The 20,365-nt window shown below is 38.1% G+C and overlaps 1 protein-coding gene across 10 annotated transcripts in view; it reads left to right on the forward strand.

Annotated features, from left to right (window-relative positions):
- GTF2H2 (general transcription factor IIH subunit 2) overlaps positions 1–20,365 on the forward strand; it is a 116,606-nt gene that overhangs the window by 11,789 nt on the left and 84,452 nt on the right. For 9 of the 10 annotated variants that reach the window (XR_009188564.2, XR_011645936.1, XM_058309839.2 and 6 more), the window contains 5 exons: positions 9,277–9,382; positions 12,541–12,631; positions 12,804–12,891; positions 13,388–13,495; positions 16,826–16,889. Coding sequence is in view for 8 of the 10 variants with exons in the window: in XM_058309839.2 (XP_058165822.1) it covers positions 9,277–9,382; positions 12,541–12,631; positions 12,804–12,891; positions 13,388–13,495; positions 16,826–16,889 (457 nt within the window). In the remaining 2 variants the exon portion in view is untranslated. Of the gene's footprint in view, positions 1–2,539; positions 2,644–9,276; positions 9,383–12,540; positions 12,632–12,803; positions 12,892–13,387; positions 13,496–16,825; positions 16,890–20,365 lie in introns of those variants that run through there. The other variant, XM_071208483.1, reaches the window with a different exon arrangement.

Below are 20,365 nucleotides of genomic sequence, written 5' to 3' on the forward strand. Positions count from 1 at the left end.
ACAAAAAACAAACATAAAATTCTTCACGCTTTGATCTTTCTATACTTCCCATGCTGTACATAGCTGCTATTTCTGGCTTTTCTTGCACAATTATTTAATAAGCAGTTTTATTGAGATATATTCATATATCATACCATCTATCCAAAGTATATAATCAATGACTTTTAGTATAATCACAATGTTGTGCATTCATCACCACAAAAAAATTACAGAACAATTTCATTATTCCGAAAAGAAAAACACCACACCTCTTAGCAGTCCTTCCCAGTCCTACATAACCACTAATTTAATTTCATCTTTATAAATTGATTTAAATTTACATATTATAGAAATGGAATCATAAAATATGTGGTACTTTGTGTTTGGTTTCTTTCATTTAGGATAATATGTTTTTTTGTTTGATTTTGACATCTTGTAATATTAAGATACATTTGTTGGGAAGCAGACTTGGCCCAGTGGTTAGGGCATCCGTCTACCACATGGGAGGGCTGCGGTTCAAACGCCAGGCCTCCTTGACCCGTGTGGATCTGGCCCATGTGCAGTGCTGATGCACGCAAGGAGTGCTGTGCCACACGGGGTGTCCCCGCATAGGGGAGCCCCATGCGCAAGGGGTGCACCCTGTAAGGAGAGCCGCCCAGCGCAAAAGTGCAGGCTGCCCAAGAATGGCGCTGCACACACCGAGAGCTGACACAGCAAGATGACGGAACAAAAAGAAACACAGATTCCCGTGTCGTTGACAACAACAAAAGTGGACAAAGAAGAACACACAGCAAAATGGACACAGAGAACAGACAACTAGGGTGGGAGGTGGGGGAAATAAAATAAATCTTTAAAAAAAAAGATACATTTATTCAGTTTCAAAGAAAAACAGTCTATATATGAAATTGTATCATATTCCTATTTCACATGAGGTTTTACTATGCTATACAGTTCCATGTTTCATTTTTTTGCTTTCCTTTTAGTAATGTACATGACCTTAGAATTTGCCTTTAAACCACTGTCATACTCACATAATAGTACTGCTAATTACATTATTTTGGGCTTTCACCTTTTCTGTTCATTTCTAAAGATTAACACATTTACCAATTCTGTATAAATTAACCCTCAGCTTTCCATTCTCTAACCTCATTCTATTTTCTGGTGATCCATATTCAAGTTAGTAACCATATAGTATTTGTCTTTTGTGTCTGGCTTCTTTCACTCAACATAATGTCCTCCGGGTTCATCCATGTTGGCATATGCTTCAAGACTTCATTTCTTCTCACAGCTGCATAATATTCCATTGTGTGAATATACCACTGTTTGTTTATGCATTCATTGGTGATGGACACCTGGGTTGTTTCCCACTTTTGGCAATCGTGAATAATGTCGCTATGAACATTGGTATTCAGATATCTGTTCATGTCATTGCTCTGTTCTTCTCGGTATATATTCAGTAGTGGCATTGCTGGGTCATGTGGCAAATCTATATTCAACTTGTTTAGGGAGTGCTAAACAGTCTTCCACATTGGCTGTACCATTCTGCATTCCCACCAACAATGAATAAGTGTTCCTGTCTCTCCACATCCTCTCCAACACTTGCAGTTTGTCTTTTTAATAGTGGCCATTCTGGTAGGTGTGAAATGTTATCTCATTGTAGTTTTGATTTGCACTTCCCTAATCATTAGTGATGTTGAACATTTTTTTCATGCTTTTTTTGCCATTTGAATTTCTTCTTTGAACAAATGTCTATTGAAGTCTTTTGCCCATTTTTTAATTGGGTTGTTCGTCTTTTTATGGTTGAGCTGTAGGATCTGTATATCATGGTTATTAAATCATTATCAGACGTGTGATTTCTAAATATTTTCTCCCATTGGGTTGGCTGCCTTTTCACCCTTTGGAAAAGTCCTTTAAGGTGCAAAAGTGTTTAATTTTGAGCAGGTCTCATTTATCTATTTTTTTCTTTTGTTGTGTATGCTTTGGGTATAAAGTCCAAGAAACCAGCACCTGCCACTAAGTCTTGAAGATGTTTCCCTACATTTTCTTCTAGTAGTTTTTATGGTCCTGGCTTTTACATTTAAGTCTTCGATCCATTTTAAGTTGATTATTGCATAAGAGGTGAGATAGAGGTCTTCTTTCATTCTTTTCGTTATGGAAATCAAGTTCTCCCAGCACCGCTTGTTGAAGAGGCTGTTTTGTCCCATTAACATGAACTTGGTAGGTTTGTCAAAAACCAGTTAGCTATAGAGATGAGAATTTATTTCTGGATTCTCAGTTCTATTCCACTGATTGATGTGTCTATCTGTATGCTAGTAGCATTGTGTTTTTGTTTTTATTAATTTTTAATTATTTTTATCCCCCACCCCTACCCCAAAATGACTCCCTCATCTCTCTGCTGGTTTTCTGCTTGTCTTCTTTAGGAGGCACTGGAAACTAGTCCTGGGACCTCCTACATGTGAGGCGAGTTTCCAACCACTTGAGTCACTTTCGCTCCCTGCTGGTTGCGGCATCCACTGGTTGCAGTGACACTTATTGCTGTGTCTGCTTGTTGCAGTGTCCTTCTGGTTGCAGTGTCCGCTTATTGCAGTGTCTTGCTGGTATGGGCATCTGCTCATCTTCTTGAGGAGGCACTGGAAATGGAACCTGGGACCTCCCTTGTGGTAGGTGGGTGCAAAATTGCTTGAATCACATCTGTGCCCACCAGCTGTTTTGACCACTGTAACTTTGTTTCAAGGACAGGCAATGAAATTCCTCCCATGTCCCTCTTTTTTTTTTTAGAATGCTTTTGTCTATTTGGGTGTACTTTCTCTTCCAAACGAATTTGGTATTTGCCTTTTCTATTTTTGTAAAGTAGGATGTTAGAATTTTAATGGGTTATTGCATTGAATCTATAAATCGTTTTGGGTAGGATTGATACCGTCATCAAATTTAGTCTTCTGATCCATTTACACAAATGTCTTTCCATTTGTTTAGATCTTCATTGATTTCTTTCATTATTTTGTAGATTTTTGCATATACGTCCTGTACTTCTTTGGTTAAATTGATTTCTGGGTATTTGAGTCTTTTTGTTGCTATTGTAAATGGAATTTTTTCATTGATTTCCTCCTCAGATTGTTCAATACTAGTGTACAAAGGTATCACTGATTTTTGCATATTGATCCTGTATCTTGCCACTTTGCTGAACTCACGCATTAGCTCAAGTAGCTTTGTTGTAGACATTTCAGAATTTTCTTTTTTTAATTTTTATTTTTTTAAGATTTATTTTTTATTTATTTCTCTCCCCTGCCCTGACCCCCCAGCCCCCAGTTGTCTGTGCTCTGTGTCCACTTGTATTCTTGTCAGCAGCACCCGGAATCTGTGTCTCTTTTTGTTGCGTCATCTTGCTGCGCTTTTTTTGCGCTAGGCGGCTCTCCTTATGGGGCACGCTTCTTGCATGTGGGGCTCCTGTACGCAGGGGACACCTCTGCGTGGCATGGCACTCCTTGCGCACATCAGCACTGCGTGTGGGTCAGCTCATCACACGGGTTAGGAGGCCCTGGGTTTGAACCTTGGACCTCCCATATGGTAGGCAGACGCTCTATCCATTGGGCCAAATCCGCTTCCCAGGATTTTCTAAATATAGGATTATGTCATCTGCAAATAATGAAAGTTTCACTTTCTCTTTTCCTGTTGAATGCCTTTAATTTTTTTTTCTTGTCTAATTGCTCTAGCTAGAATTTCTAGTACAATGTCAAATAACAATGGTGACAGTGGGCATCCTTGTCTTGTTCCCAATCTTAGAGGGAATGCTTTCAACCTTTTCCCATTGAGTAAGATGTTGGCTGTGGGTTTTTCATATATGCCTTTATCATATTTAGGAAGTTTCCTTCTATTCCTGTCTTTTGAAATGTTTTTATCAAAAAAGGATGCTGGATTTTTTTCCCTTCAATTTGTTAATGTGGTGTACTACATTGATTCTCTTATGTTGAACCAGCCTTGCATACCAGGAATAAATCCCACTTGGTTGTGATATTTGTCTTTTGATATCCCATTGGATTTGATTTGCAAGTATTTTGTTGAGAATTTTTTCATCTATGTTCATTAGAGAGATTGGTCTGTAATTTTCTTTTCTTGTAGGCCTTATCTGCATTTGATTATGGTGACGTTGGCTTCATAAAATATGTTGGGTAATTTACTCTTCTCTCAAATATTTTAGAAGAGTTTAAACAGGATTGGTGTTCATTCTTTTCGAAATGCTTGGTAGAATTCACCTGTGAAGCCATCTGGTCCTGAACTTTTCTTTGTTGGGAGATTTTTGATGACTGATTCAATCTCTTTAAATGTGATTGGTTTGTTGTGTTCCTCTATTTTTTGTACATTCTGTGTAGGTTGTGAATTTCTGTCAGCCTATATATTTTGATTGGGGAGTTTAATCCATTCACATTTAATGATATTACTGTAAATGCATTATTTACTTCTACCATTTTCGTCTTTGTTTTTCATATATTGTACCATATTTTCACCTGTCTTTTTATTTTTTTGGTTATCCTTTCTGCTGTCATTTCTTCTATACTCTCCTCCAAGCCTCTCTCCTGTTTTTTTCTTTCAGTCTCTAAGGCTTCCTTTAATATTTCCTGCAAAGGTGGATTCTTTTTTATGAGCTGTCTTAATTTCTGTTGGTTTGTGAATATTTTATACTCACCTTCATATTTGAAGGACAATTTTGCTGGATAAAGAATTCTTGGCTGGCAATTTTTTCTCTTTCAGTATCTTAATTGTATCATACCACTGTCTTCTTGCCTCCATGGTTTCTGATGAGAAATCTGCACTAACTGGGCATCCCTTGTATGTGATTGTTTACTTCTCCTTGCTGCTCTGTGTTTTTCCTTTATCTTTGACATTTTACATTCTGAGTAGTGTGTGTCTTGGAGTAGGTCTATTCGGATTTATTCTGGTTGGGGTATGCTGTTCTTCTTGGACATGTCAGTTCATTTGTTTTGTGAGAAATTTTTAGCTGTTTCCTCAGATACTTTTCCTGCCCCTCTCCCCTTATCTTCTCCTTCTGGAAGTCCTGTGACATATATGTTGTTGTGTTTTATGTTGTCATTCAATTCCCTGAGCCCCTTCTCAATTTTTTTCCATTCTTTTCCTCAATTTCAGCTGTTCTGTCTTTGGTATCACTTATTCTTCCTTCTGTCTTTTCAAGTCTGCTGTTATATGCCTCTAATGTGTTTTTGAACTCACCTATTGTCTTTCAGTCCTGTGAGCTGTTACTTTTCTATTCAGGATTTCAGTTTCCTCTTTGTGCTTGCTCAATGCCTTCTTGATGTCATTTATTTCTTTAGCCTTATTGTCTTTCAAGTCATTAATTTGATTTTGGAAATTTATGTGCATCTCATTAATTAGTTGTCTCAAATCCTGCTTCTCTTTTGGGGGTTTGATATATTCCGTTTTTTGGGCCATGTCTTCCATTTTCTTAGAATGGCTTGTAATTTTTTGCGATGTCTAGGTAGCTGATTAGAATTGTGAATGTGCTCTGATGCTCATTTTCTCCCTCTTTCATCGGGATTTAGTGGCGGGTGGCTGTGTGTTACTGCTGTTCTTGATTCTTGGTTCAACCTTATGATTGTCCCTGTTAGCTGCTTAAAACTGGGCTCTGGACATGGTAATGATGGGCTACAGACCCATTTACTAGGGCTTTGGGGAAATAGGCTATAAAGACTGGAAATTACTTCTAATTTCCTCACATGCAGTTCCTTGGTCTGCCAGCAGAAGGTGCTCTTTGGCAGCCTTCTCACTTCAATGTCTGGTCAAGAGTGTGTTTGCTACCACACGAGCCAAATCTGTACGATATAGGTTCCTGCCTGGAGGCTAAGAGCCTTATAAATCAAACTTTCTCAGAGATAGTTCTCTAACTTTTTGGCAGCCCCTTCCCTTTTCCCAGGTAGAAAATAATTCCACTCCCCTCTCAACAATCAGTCCGGGTTAGTGGAGAGGGAGATTGAGAGGGTTGGATCTCTTTAGTCCCAGATCTCTTTAGTATCAAGCTGGCTCTCAAGGCAAACAATGACTTGGTCCCACCCAGCCTGGAAGGGCATGTTGGACACAGCAGATCAAATTTGTGGGTCAAAAGCTGAGTCAGCCTTAGGCTGTGTCCCTCCCTCTCCCTTTCCTAGGGAGGTGGATCCCTGGGGCCCCTTTGTCTATTGCTGCAGGCCCAGGGGCCTAAGAATTCAAAAGTGTCTTTAATGTGGGAGATGATGCCAGCAGTAGCAGCTGCCACTTTTGACTCACAGTTTTGCCCTTGCAATTCTTTTCCTTTGTCCTTCTTTCTTCTGGGTGGTGTCCATCCTTCCCCTGGTTTCATAAACCATATAAGATTTTTTTCCACGCCATTTCTGCCTGTCCTTTAACTATTTTTCTGGGAGAGAAGAGAGTCCTGTGTCTTTCTAGTCTGTCATTTTCCCAGAAGTCTCTTCTTTGGGGTTTTGAGAGAGATGTTTCTGCCAATTCTTGCTGGTTGCAAAGCAGGGGGTGCATCTTGAAGATTCCCATTCTGTCATCTTGATCCCATTCAGTAATCTTTTATTATTTTAAATATGTTAAATTTACAAAATACATATCAAATGCCATATATTGCTAATGTATTGTTTTAGTTGGCTTACGGATGCCAATGCAAAATACCAGAAATATTTGCCTTTTATAATGAGACTGTATTAATGTAGAAGCTTACAGTTCCAAGGTTGTAAAAATGTCCACATCAGAGATGCTTTCTCACCAAAGGTTGACTGCTGGTCGTCCCGGGCTCCTGCTATGCTCAATTTTCTCTGGGCCCATTCCTCCCTGAGCTTAGCTTCCCTGGGCAATCAGACATATGGCTCGTTTCTTTTTCTCTGGGACTCGTTGCTTCAGCTTTAGCTGCTCCATTGATTCCAGCCTCCAGCTTCTCTCTCTGCTTCTTGGGGTTTCTCTGTCTTTCTGTGGCTGTAGGCAATCCTGGAGTCCTCTCTCACATGGCAGGGATGGCTGCTCTCTTTTTTCTGTGTGTCTCTGCATGTTTCTACTGTTTTTAAAGGACTCCAGTTAGAGGGCTGAGACCCACTTGGAACATGACTCACTGAAGTACTCCAATCAAAGACCCACAACTGAATTCAAGCCATTCAAAGGGTCCCACACACACAGGAATGGACCAATTTAAGAACATAATTTTCTGGGGTCCACAGAAGAATCAAACCAACTCGTACCATGGAAAAATGTATACTTATAGTGCTGACAGTCTTGTAAATCAGCAGAATTTTTTTAAGAGTCATAAAACTGATTGTTACTTGGAATTATGCTTTGGAGATATGATAAAAGAAGAAAAAGGCTCATTTACAAATATAGTCTTTATAGCATTATATGTAATAGTGACAAATTGGAAATAAATGTCCAACAATGTGGAAGTAATTTGATGAATTATACTATGTAATAAAATCAATGTAATGAAAATTTCACCTATCATTAATTTACATGAAGACAAAATGTTTTCAGAATACCATGTTTCAGTGAATCTCAGATTCCATCAGTTGTAATTTATACGTTTATTTTCTGAGCCATCAAGAAGAAAAAAACCTTAGTAAACTTTGAGACAGGGAAACGGACTTTGGCCCAGTGGTTAGGGCGTCCGTCTACCATATGGGAGGTCCGCGGTTCAAACCCCGGGCCTCCTTGACCCGTGTGGAGCTGGCCATGCGCAGTGCTGATGCGCGCAAGGAGTGCCGTGCCACGCAAGGGTGTCCCCCGCGTAGGGGAGCCCCACGCGCAAGGAGTGCGCCCGTGAGGAAAGCCGCCCAGCGTGAAAAGAAAGAGCAGCCTGCCCAGGAATGGCGCCGCCCACACTTCCCGTGCCGCTGACGACAACAGAAGCGGACAAAGAAACAAGACGCAGCAAATAGACACCAAGAACAGACAACCAGGGGAGGGGGGGAATTAAATAAATAAATAAATCTTTTAAAAAAAAAAAAAAAAAAAAAAAAAACTTTGAGACAATGTCAAATGATATATGAATTGTTCATGCCAATTTCCTGGTGCTTTGGCATTTCTGTCGTTTACTTTAGATATTTAGCAGTTTCTCCTGAGTTCATTTTTTATTGCTCAGCATGAGTGAAGTAATCTTTTCAGGTGTTATTTCAGTACCAGAAGATAACACAGCTTACTTTTGGAAATCTACCCTCTTTAGGTCTTTTTCTTTAAAGATTTTTAAATTTACTTATTTCTCTCCCCTTCCCTCCCCAACCCCGGTTGTCTGTTCTCTGTGTCTATTTGCTGTGTCTTCTTCTTTGTCCGCTTCTGTTGTTGTCAGCGGCACGGGAATCTGTGTTTCTTTTTGTTACATCATCTTGGTGTGTCAGCTCTCCGTGTGGGTGGTGCCATTCTTAGGCAGGTTGCACTTTCTTTCACGCTGGGCGGCTCTCCTTATTGGGCGCACTCCTTGCGCGTGGGGCTCCCCTACTTGGGGGACACCCCTGCGTGGCACGGCACTCCTTGCGCGCATCAGCTCTGCGCATGGGCCAACTCCACACGGGTCAGGGAGGCCCGGGGTTTGAACCGCAGACCTCCCATGTGGTAGATGGACGCCCTAACCACTAGGCCAAGTCTGCTTCCCCTTCTTTAGGTCTTGTAAAGCTCTTATAATTTTCTCCCTAAGAAAAGGGAATTGATGACTATCTTCCACCAATGAATATTTGCTTCATTAATAGCAAAATTATACCTCACTGCTCTTTCCCATGCCTGTCTACATAAGAATAGAATCTGACAACATAAATTTTATTTTATATTTTATAATAACCTTTATAAAAACATTTTCACTGGCAGCTTAACACAATATAACTAGCACCAACAATATACATAGTATAATCAATGCAACAAAATATGAATAGATACTAGTAAGTTTAAACTAGAGCAGGCTATGTCATAAATGCTGCCTAACTGCCAGTATGATACATTCTGATTTTGAAGATGTTAAAATGTGATTATATGTTAGTCTTTAAAATGATAAAATATGGGAATACTAAAAATGAAAACAGTTATGCACTCTGGAATTCCTATTATTTAACATTTGTGTGCTAATAGATGCAAAGAAAATGATCTTTATTCTGTTTTTCACTATGTAATGAAGCTAACATTTTTGGGAAAAGTGCATCTTGCCAAAAATATAAATAGATTCTAAATAGAATTGATTTATGCTTTAACATCATAGATCTATAATTTGTGGTAATCCTAAATTTCTATAGTGTATGTGAATTTTGTTAAAAATAGATTTCTCCATTTCTATTTTAGGAAACCCAAGGAAACACATAACATCTTTAAAGAAAGCTGTCGATATGACCTGTCACGGAGAACCATCTCTTTATAATTCCTTAAGCATGGCTATGCAAACTCTAAAGTTAGTATTTTATCTTTATTATTTATAATTGATTTAGAAGTTTTTATTTGAGTTAAGCTGAAATGAAAATATGTTAATATGGATTTTCATAAAACTAGCTATAACAAAATCATTACTTGGTAAGAGAAATATGGAATGACATGATTTTTAATTTGGTATTTGTTGATAATTTGTTTTTATGTAACATTTTAGAGATGAGGTATATCCTTAAATGTTTTGGGAAAAAAATAATTAAAATTATAGGCATTATCTGTAGTACAAAAGAAATTGATAAAATATTGTATTAGAAATGGATTGCTAAGAAAAAAAATGGATTGCCTTTTAGAACTTAGTGTGATATAAGTGTCGTATGTTGGTTGTACATTTATAGAGTTTTATTAACTTGTTTTGTAATGCTTCTGTAAATTAATATCACTTTTCCAGCAAGTTCAGCTGTATAGAATATAGCTAAGAATCCCAAAGGAAGTATTCGATATAGCTGAAGTTCATATATTTTACCCCTGGGTAATCTGCTCTGACTCACACTTTATACCCTTAATCTAATAGATATTTTTCTAGTTTTGATGTAAATGAGAAGTAAGTAATGCACGTATTAGAGGTAGACCCAGTGACTGCATCCAGAATGGTAGCTGTGAACATGACAATGCGGAAATAAGCAGGACAACTATAAATAGCTGATAAAATTGCTCCAGAAAGCATAGAAATCCCTATTTGTATAAGGGCAAATAGCTCATCACATCTCAAGACCCTCATAAGTCACCATTTAATTAAAATGATATGGAAAGATTAATGTTTATGATTATAATCGTTGTGAATCATCATGAGTTTAAATTACAGTCTTTAAGGAAGAAGTGTGTTACTGTTGTTAAGCCACACATATACACCTGAAAGTCGATCCATATGGTATTCCCACTGCACACTTTAGACTTGGTATGAAACAAACCCACTACATTGTAAACTCTGTTATGGTCCTTGTCACTCTTGTTTACCACTTTATCTGCAAAACTTAAGAGTACTCAGTAAATATTTGTTGAATGAATAAATGTGTCAGTGAATAAAATAAGAGTGTAGTTCATTTTTGGAAGTATTGCGTTGGGGAGCAGCTGTGGCTCAAACCTTTGAGCACCTGCTTCTCACATGGGAGGTCCCGGGTTTGGTCATTAAAATATTCAGAATATACTCAAGGGCAGGTAACCATGGACCAATGTAGATTTATTGTTGTTGTAGGTATTATTATGTGGTAATGGAAGAAATTGTAACACTGATGTAAAGATAGTTGTTACCAGAGGTTCAGAGAGGAAGGGGAGGCTTAAATAAATGAAACAAAGGGCAATTTTAAGGCATTGGAATTGTTCTGTACAATACTGCAGAGGTTCAGAGAGGAGTGGGAGAGATGAATAGGTAAAACAAAGGGCACTTTTAAGGCATTGGAATTGTTCTGTATAATACTGCAATAAGGGATACGTAACATTATATGTTTGTGAAAGCCTATAAAACTATACAGCACAAAGTGTAAACCGTAAACTATAGACATTGATTAGTAGCAATGCTTCAGTTTGGTTTATTGCTTGTAACAAATGTACCTCATTAATGTAAGATGTTAATAATAGGGGAAAATGTGTATGTTTGTGGGAGGAGGTTATATGGGAATCCCATATACATTTACTTATTTTTCAGGAGGTACCAGGGATTGAACCTGTACATAGGAAGCAGGTGCTCAACCACTGAGCTACGTCCACTCCCAGTCCCCTATACTTTAGAACAAAATTTTATTTCTCTCCCTTCCCTAGTCGTTTGTTCTTGCTCTCTGCTCTCTGTGTCTGTTCATTGAGTGCTTGTCTTCATTTTAGGAGTCATTGGGAACTGAACCCAGGACCTCCCATGTGGAAGGGGAGGCACCGAAATCGCTTGAGCCACCTTTACTCCCTGCTTGTTGTATCTCTCATTGTGTTTCCTTGTTGTATCTCTTCATTGCACCGTCTTGTTGCATCATCTTATTCCATCAGCTCGCCACACCAGCCTGTTGTGTCAGTTCACTGGCTTGCCCATCTTCTTTAGGAGGCACCAGGAACTGAACCCAGAACCTCCTATGTGATAGGCAGATGCCCAACTGCTTGAGCCACATCTGCTTCTCCCCATACTTTTTTTTTTAAGGTTTATTTTATTTATTTATTCCTCCTCACCCCCTCATTGTTTGCACTTGTTGTGTCCTTTCATCTTCCTTGCTTCTTTAGGAGGTACCGGGAACCAAATCTGGGACCTCCAATGTGTTATGGAGGGACCTAATCACTTGAGCCACCTCCGTTCCCTGCTTTGTTGTGTCTCGCATTTTGCTCTTCTCCTTTTTTTTTTTTTAAGATTTATTTTATTTCTCTCCCTCCCCCCCGCCAGTTTTCTGTTCTTTGTGTCCATTTGCTGTGTATTCTTGTTTTTGTCTGCTTCTGTTGTCAGCAGCACCGGGAATCTGTGTCTCTTTTTGTTGCGTCCTCTTGCTGCGTCAGCTCTCTGTGTGTGTAGTGCCATTCTTGGGCAGGCTGCACTTTCTTTCACGCTAGGCAGCTCTCCTTACGGGGCACACTCCTTGCACGTGGGGCTCCCCTACGCGGGGGACACCCCTGCATGGCGGGGCACTCCTTGCGTGCATCAGCACTGCGCATGGGCCAGCTCCACACGGGTCAAGGAGGCCCGGGGTTTGAACTGTGGACCTCCCATGTGGTAGATGGATACCCTAACCACTGGGCCAAGTCTGCTTCCCTACTCTTCTCCTTGTATCTTTTATTGCATCATCTTGTTGCATCAGCTCGCTGCACCTGCCTGTCACACCAGCTCACTGTCTTCTTTAGGAGGCACTGGGAACTGAACCTGGGACCTACCATGTGGTAGGCAGGAGATCAATTGCTTCAGCCACATCCACTCCCCCCCATACTTTTCTGTAACTTTTCTGTAATCTAAAACTAGTCTAAAAATAAACTCTATTATAATTTAAAAATAAAAATAAATGAAAAATAAGAATATACTCACAATCCATTCCCTTTCAGTGTTGAAACAATGAGTTCTTTATTTTAAATGTTTAAGTCATATGTACTATTCTTTCTGGGTAAATTTTACATTAGGGTAATTTGTTATGCCTAATTGGAATATATCCTATCTTTCCTTAGACACATGCCAGGGCATACAAGTAGAGAAGTCCTAATCATCTTTAGCAGCCTTACAACTTGTGATCCATCAAATATCTATGATCTAATCAAGGTAGAACCATAAATATATTTATAACCAAAACTAAAGTTACAACTTTAAAGAGAATTCTGTAGTGAAACACTAATTTTAGAGCATTCTATTTGCCAAACACATTAATGCTTAAAAGCTTTTTCTTGTCTCTCTTTTTTCCCACCAAATCTCCATTTATGTGGATTTTATGAAGACTGTAAAGGCAGCTAAAATTAGAGTATCTGTTATTGGATTGTCTGCAGAGGTTCGGGTTTGTACTGTACTTGCTCGTGAAACTGGTGGTATATATCTAGAATTTTCACTATTCATATTATTAATGTAAGAAATAACTATTAATTAAATTAGGTTGTTTCATCTGTTTTTAATCTACTAAAACTTAAACTTTTCATATCCTCTAGTCTAAAATATAGACAGTCATCTTAAATATATCACTGATTCTATAATATGTCATCCCAAAATGCAAAAAATCTTTCAGTATTTATATCAGTGTTGAGAAGAAGTACTAGTGACCCCTGGAAAGTTAGAAATTTCAGTATCTGTAATACTTGATAGCTATCTCATAACTTGACTTTAATTAAATTGTAATAGTTCTATCCAGAGAAGTCAATTTAGAGATATTCTTTAATTAATGTTTTTAAAAAGATAATTTTGTTTAGATCTTTATTTTGAAATGTGTATTTTTGGATGATATAATTTTTTCAGAATTACATAGAAATTATAACTAATTCTTACATCTGCAAAGCTAATTACTTTTTCTTTTATTTCTGGTTTTGTTAGGCACATACCATGTTATTTTAGATGAAAGTCATTACAAAGAATTGCTCACACATCATGTTAGCCCTCCTCCTGCCAGCTCCAGTTCAGAATGCTCACTTATTCGTATGGGTAAGAGCTTATTTTGTTTTATATTAAAGTAGACATTTGCTATATATTTTGGAACACTTTAGGCTTTCTATTTTCATTTGCACCTTAAAAGTTTACTAATTAGGAAAAAATTATGCTCGATGAAACAATTAAAGAAAATACAGAGAAGTAAAAAGACAATGAAAACCACATGTAATCCTCTCACCCAGAGAACACCACTTCCTTCCTATTATTGTTAAAGCTAAAAAGGAATAAGTAAACACATTACCTCTGCACACACACACCCAACCCCCAAAGATGGGACATGACTGACTCCTGGGGATAAGCCTCCCTGGCATCGAGGGATTAATACCAACCACAAGTCAGTGATGCATTTGGAAACAGGCCTTGACCAAAAGGTGGAAACATCAAATACAAAAGAGTTTCCATGGCTAAGAGATTTCAGAATGAGTCAGGAGGTCATTCAGAGGTTATACTTATGCTTGTCTCAGGCAGATCTCATTAACAGCCACTGTGAACAAAGCTTCAAATAGGGGTGCTCCTGAGGACTCTAGAGCCATCTGGACATTATAGGAGAGGCACACAGTCCCTTGAAATCAGCACCCTGTTGGTGGGACTTATCTTGAAATGTATGACAACCTATTTCCCTAATGTACAGAGTTAGACTCTGTTACACATGATTTGCTACACATAATCCTTCTACCCATTTTATTTAAGCCCCATACTTAACACTATATCCATGAAATTTGTCTCAAAGACTTAAATCTTTGGTCTGTTCATATGTTGGTTGAGCCCTGAATTTAGAAGAGTTGCGGCCAACACCTATTCTCCAGATCATTGGACTTGTCCAGAACAAGTCACAAAATGATGCCGGACAATCCCCATTCCAAAAAATAGAGAGTATCTACAACTGCAAGCAAAACAGTTCCTTCCATAGGCCTGATAAGATCTAAGCCCCCTCTCAGTCTGAGGCAGAGAGGCATCACCATCCCAAAATCCTCAAGGTTGAGGAATGAACAAACGTAAGAGTGGAATGCAGCCATGGATGGACAAAGTAAATTTACTAATATTGTAGTAATGGAAGAACATGAAACATTAATATAAAGATAGTGGTTAGCAGAGGTTCTTAGGGGAGGTGGAGAGAATAATAGGTGGAACATAGAGCATTTTTAGGGCATTGGAATTAAGTGTATAAACCACAATGTAAACTATAGACCTTATAGTAGCAATGCTTCAATATTTATTCAACAAATATAGCACATAATGCAAGATGTTATTTTTTTTTAAGATTTATTTTTATTTTTTATTTATTTACTTCCCCCCTCGTTGTCTGTGCTCTCTGCTGTCTGTGTCCATTTGCTGTGTGCTCTCTGTCTTTGCTTGTCTTCTCTTTAGGAGGCACTGGGAACCGAACCTGGGACCTCCCATGTGGGAGAGAGGTGCTCAATTGCTTGAGCTACCTCCAATCCCTGCTTTGTTGTGTCTCTAATTGTTTTTCCTCTTTGTGTCTCCTTGTTGCATCATCTTATTGCATCAGCTCACTGCACTAGCCTATTGCACCAGCTCGCTGTCTTTCTTATCTTCTCCAGGAGGCACTGGGAACCAAATCCGGGACCTTCCATGTGGTAGGCAGGAGCTCAATTGCTTGAGCCACATCCACTTTCCCAAGATGTTATTAATAGGGAAAGTGTACAAGAGTGAGTGGTGATACATGGGAATCCATTCTACTTTCAATTTAACTTTTCTGTAATCTAAAACCTCTTTAAAAATAAAGTTTATTATATATATTTTTAAAAAGGTAGATGGCCATTGTGTTTATGCAGAAATGCTTGTTATATTAAGAAAATTTTAAAACAAGCTATGAAATCTGCTATATTGTATGTTCAAAGCTGTGTAATACAGATTGTACAAAGAAAAAAATTTTCAGGAAGGTACTAAAAGTGATACTTGGGGGGGAGGTTTAGATCGATGGGTTCTGGATCCTTAAAATTTTTATTTCCCCAAAATTTGATAATGAACATTTATTACATTTGTTTCAAACATAAGGCATAAATTTTAAAATATATAAAAGGATCTTCCTGTCTAATGTGCATTTTATAACTGACAGAATGTGTTTCTACCTTGTTATTAGTCATTTTTATTACTGGTTAACCTCTGTTTCCTCATCTGTTAAATATAGTATCTAGGGAAACCAATTTGGCTCAACTGATAGAGCGTCCACCTACCATATGGGAGGTCCAGGGTTCAAACCCAGGGCCTTCTGACCCGTGTGGAGCTGGCCCATGCGCAGTGCTGATGCGCGCAAGGAGTGCCATGCCACTTAGGGGTGTTCCCCACGTAGGGGAGCCCCACGTGCAAGGAGTACACCTTACAAGGAGAGCCACCCCGCATGAAAAAAAGCACAGCCTGACCAGGAGCAGCACCTCACACACGGAGAGCTGACACAGCAAGATGACGCAACAAAAAGAGACACAGATTCCCAATGCACACACAGTAAATGGACACAGAGAGCAGACAATGCGGGGGAGGGGTAAATAAAAAAATTAACCTTTAAAAAGAAAAGTATTAGTATCTACCTCTTCATGTGTTACAAGGATTGAGTTAATGCACATGAAGCACGTGGAACTACGTTTGACAAAAATATACAGTTTAAATATTGGCTAATCTTTTCTGATTTACTGATATATTTCATTTGCCCATTTTAAAGTTATTTATTTAAACTTAAAATTCATTCTTCAAATTTATTTTTTAGAGCCTGTTAGGAATATTAATCCTTTCTTAATCATGATACTAATATTTTTCCAGTTGGTCATTTACCTTGTATTTACTTGTTTTGATATTGAGATAGATTTTCAACTTTCTGTGGTGAAAATTTTCTCATCATTTCTGCTTTAACTAAACATCTTTTCAGAATGTAAAAATATATACAAAGAACAAGCTACATGAAAGATTTGGACATTCTAATATTTTAAACATAGAACTATATTCTTATATAAAGTGAAAGTGGACTCTGTTATAGAAGCTTCATTTGTATCAGAAACTATTTAAATATTACAAATGTTTTTCTTTTTTAAAAAAATCTGTTCATTGTTATTAAGTTAGAAAATATAGATGTGAACTATCAGAATCAGAGATTGTGTGTATGGGTAAATCTTTTTCCCATTTCCTCCATTGTTAATTTTTCTTGTAGTTTGGAATTACAGTCAGTTCATCATCTTATCATAAATATTATCGAAGAGGCAAGAAAGAGTACTTTTATACAAGCTTTGTGGTAGAGACATTTTTAGGTTCTTAACCCTAGAATTCTGTTATTGGCTTGGGAAAAGAAAGTAATACATTTTCTTAATGCAGGATTTCCTCAGCACACTATTGCTTCTCTCTCTGATCAAGATGCGAAACCCTCTTTCAGCATGGCGTAAGTAAAGACCTTGAAATTGTCAGTGATCAATTTTTTACCTTCTTAATTCCTTCTTCTGAGTTATAAGTAAAAAGGATAGGTAGGAATGTAATGAGTATTGTAAAATATTCTATCTAACTGTAAAAAGGAATGAGGACTATCTATATATTTCTATTAAGAGATCTTCAGGATATATTATTAAGTAAAAAAGCAAGGTAGAAAAAACATAAGCTTTACATCTGGAATGACCTCCTGACTCCTTCCTAATCTCTTAGCCATGAAAACTTATGATTATGCATGTCTCCAGCAGCTCTCACTATCTGCTGCTGTGAACAAAGTCTCAAATAGGGGTGTGCATGAGGTCTCTAGAGCCGTCCGGACACTATAGGCAAGTCACGTAATCCCTTGAAATCAACACCCTGTCAGTGTGCCTTACCTTGAAATATATAACAGACTATTTCCCCAGACAAATTTCTGTAGTTTAAGCCAAATGGTCTGTGGACTTTATTAGAGCAGCCCTGGCAAACTAATGCAGAGTTCTCTGGAGATCTACAGAGAGCTCACTGTGAGCCATTAGCACATGTGTGTGAGGAAACTACTGGAGGCCACTGGGAGGAACAAGCAGGACTATCTGCAGCACTCACACAGGATAGGGAATAGTTCACATTCCCACCAGTCAGTTTGGAAGGACCCCTTAACGTGAAGAGCATTTAATAAGAGTCCACAGAATGGAACTCAAGACTAGACTAATGGCTGCTTTGGATTGGCCTAACAAAGCTTAAAACAAATTTTAAAGTAATTTAACTATATTCCTGAACAAAACCTCCAAACATTTAAAGTAATACAAAAATATCCAGCACCATTTCAAAACAAGTCTTAATAAATTTTAAAAAGATTAAAATTATAAAAAGCATCTTCTCTGACTGTAATAGAATGAAGCTAGAAATCAATAACAGACAAAGAACTGAAAAATCCAAAAATAAATGTAAGTTAAATAACACTCTTAAACAATCAGTGGGTAAAACAAGAAATTGCAAGGGGAATCAGTAAATATCTTGAGGCTAATGAAAACAAGAACACAACATATGAAAACTTATGGGATCTAGTGAAGACAGTGCTGAGAGGGCAATTTATAGCACTACATGCTTATATTAAAAAAGTTTTTTTTTAAAAGCAAGCAGAAAGAGAGAGATAAAGTTTAGAACAGAAATAAATGAAACTGACAATAAAAATTAAAGCAATAGAGAGCATTAACAAAACCAAAAATTGGTTTTTTGAGACGATCAATAAAATCGACAAACCCTTAGCTAGACTGACAAAAAAAGCGAAGACACAAATAAAATCAGAATAGAAGGAGGGACATTACTACTGACCCACAGAAATAAAAAGGGCAATAAGAGGATACTATGAACAACTATATGCCAGCAAATTAACCTAGAGGAAATAGATGAATTCCTAGAAACACACAAACTACCACCACTGACTCAAGAATAGAAGATCTGAAAAAAACCAATTACTAGTAAAGAGATTGAATAAGTAATCTAAAACCTCTGAACAAATTAATGCTCAGGACCAGATGGCTTCACTGCTGAATTTTACCAAACATTCATTCTATGAGGACAACATTTCCCTCATACCAAAGCCAGATAAAGATAGAAGAATTATACATCACAATCAAGTGGTGTTCATGTCAGGTATGCGAGGATGGTTAATATAATTAATATAATATACCACATAACAAAATGAAGGGAAAAACCCCCATGATCATCTCAATTGACACAGAAAAGGCATTTGATAAAATCCAGCATCCTTTCTTGATAAAAATACTTGGAAAGATAGGAATAGAAGGAAACTTCTCAACATGATAAAGGGGCAATCCATGAAAAACCCAGAGCTAACATCACACTCAGTGGTGAAAGACAGAAAGTTTGCTCTCTCAGATATGGAACAAGACAGAGATGCCCATTGTCACCACTGTTATTGAATATTATACTGGAAGTTCTAGCCAGAGCAATCAGGCGAGAAAAGGTAAAGGTATCTTAATTGGGAAGGAATAAGTAAATCTTCCACTATTTGCAGATGCCATGATCCTATATTCAGAAAATTTTGAAAAATCCATAACAAAGCTACTAGAGCTAATTTAGCAAAGTGTCAGGGACAAGATCAACATGCAAAATTCAGTAGAGGCTCTCTCTGCCTAGAGGAGCCTGCACCAAATCTTGGTGTGTATTTCCATCTTTCTCTCCCATTTCTCAGCAAGCTCTGTGCTTTCCCCCATTTCCCAAATAAATTCTTTTTACTAACCTACTTTAAAAAAAAAATCAGATTTTTCCATGCACTGATAATGAACAATTTGAAGCAAGAAAAAATTCCACTTATAGTTAGAACTAAAGAATAAAATATCTACAAATAAATCTAACTAAGAATGTAAAGGACTTATACACAGAAGACTACAAAACATTGCTAAAAGAAATCAAAGAAGAACCAAATAATAGAAGGAAGTTCACTGTTCCTAGATTGGAAGACTATATATCATTAAGATGTTGATTCTCGGGAAACGGACTTTGGCCCTGTGGTTAGGGCGTCCGTCTACCACATGGGAGGCCCGCGGTTCAAGCCCCGGGCCTCCTTGACCCATGTGGAGCTGGCCCATGCGCAGTGCTGATGCGCACAAGGAGTGCCGTGCCACACAGGGGTGTCCCCCGCGTAGGGGAGCCCCATGTGCAAGGAGTGCACCCATAAGGAGAGCCGCCCAGCGCGAAGAAGGGAGCAGCCTGCCGAGGAATGGTGCCACCCACACTTCCCATGCCGCTGACGACAACAGAAGTGGACAAAGAAACAAGATGCAGCAAAAAGACACAGAAAACAGACAACCAGGGGAGGGGAGGGGAATTAAATAAATAAAAATAAATCTTTAAAAAAAAAAAAAAAGATGTTGATTCTCCAAAAATTATTTACAGATTCAACATAATTGCAATCAAAATTCCAATAGCTTATACTGCAGTAACGGAAAAGCCAATTATCAAATTTATTTGGAAGGGTAAGGGGTCCCAAACAGCCAAAAACATCTTAAAAAAGAAGAACAAAGTTGAAGAACTCACACTTAGTGATGTTAAAATTTATTACAAACTACAGTGGTCAGAACAGCATGGTACTGACAAAAGAACCGATATAGGGAAGCGAATGTGGCTCAAGTGATTGAACTCCCACCTACCACATGGAAATGACCTGGTTCAGTTCCAAGTGTGTCCTAAAGAAGACAGCATGCTGTTGCAACAGGCAGGCACAATAAGCTAATGCAACAAGAGGCACAAGAAGCAAAGCATAATGAGCAACACAAAACAGCAGGGAGTGGAGGTTCCCAGTGCCTCCTAAAAAGGATGAGCAAGACCATGAGCTGGTGTGATGGGTAGGCGTGGCAAGCTAATGCAACAAGATGACTCAACAAGAGACACAAGAAGAAAAAAACCACAAGAGACTCAATAAAGCAGGGA

The sequence above is a fragment of the Dasypus novemcinctus genome, chromosome 2 (assembly GCF_030445035.2).
Source record: "Dasypus novemcinctus isolate mDasNov1 chromosome 2, mDasNov1.1.hap2, whole genome shotgun sequence".
In the NCBI taxonomy this organism is placed as follows: domain Eukaryota; kingdom Metazoa; phylum Chordata; class Mammalia; order Cingulata; family Dasypodidae; genus Dasypus; species Dasypus novemcinctus.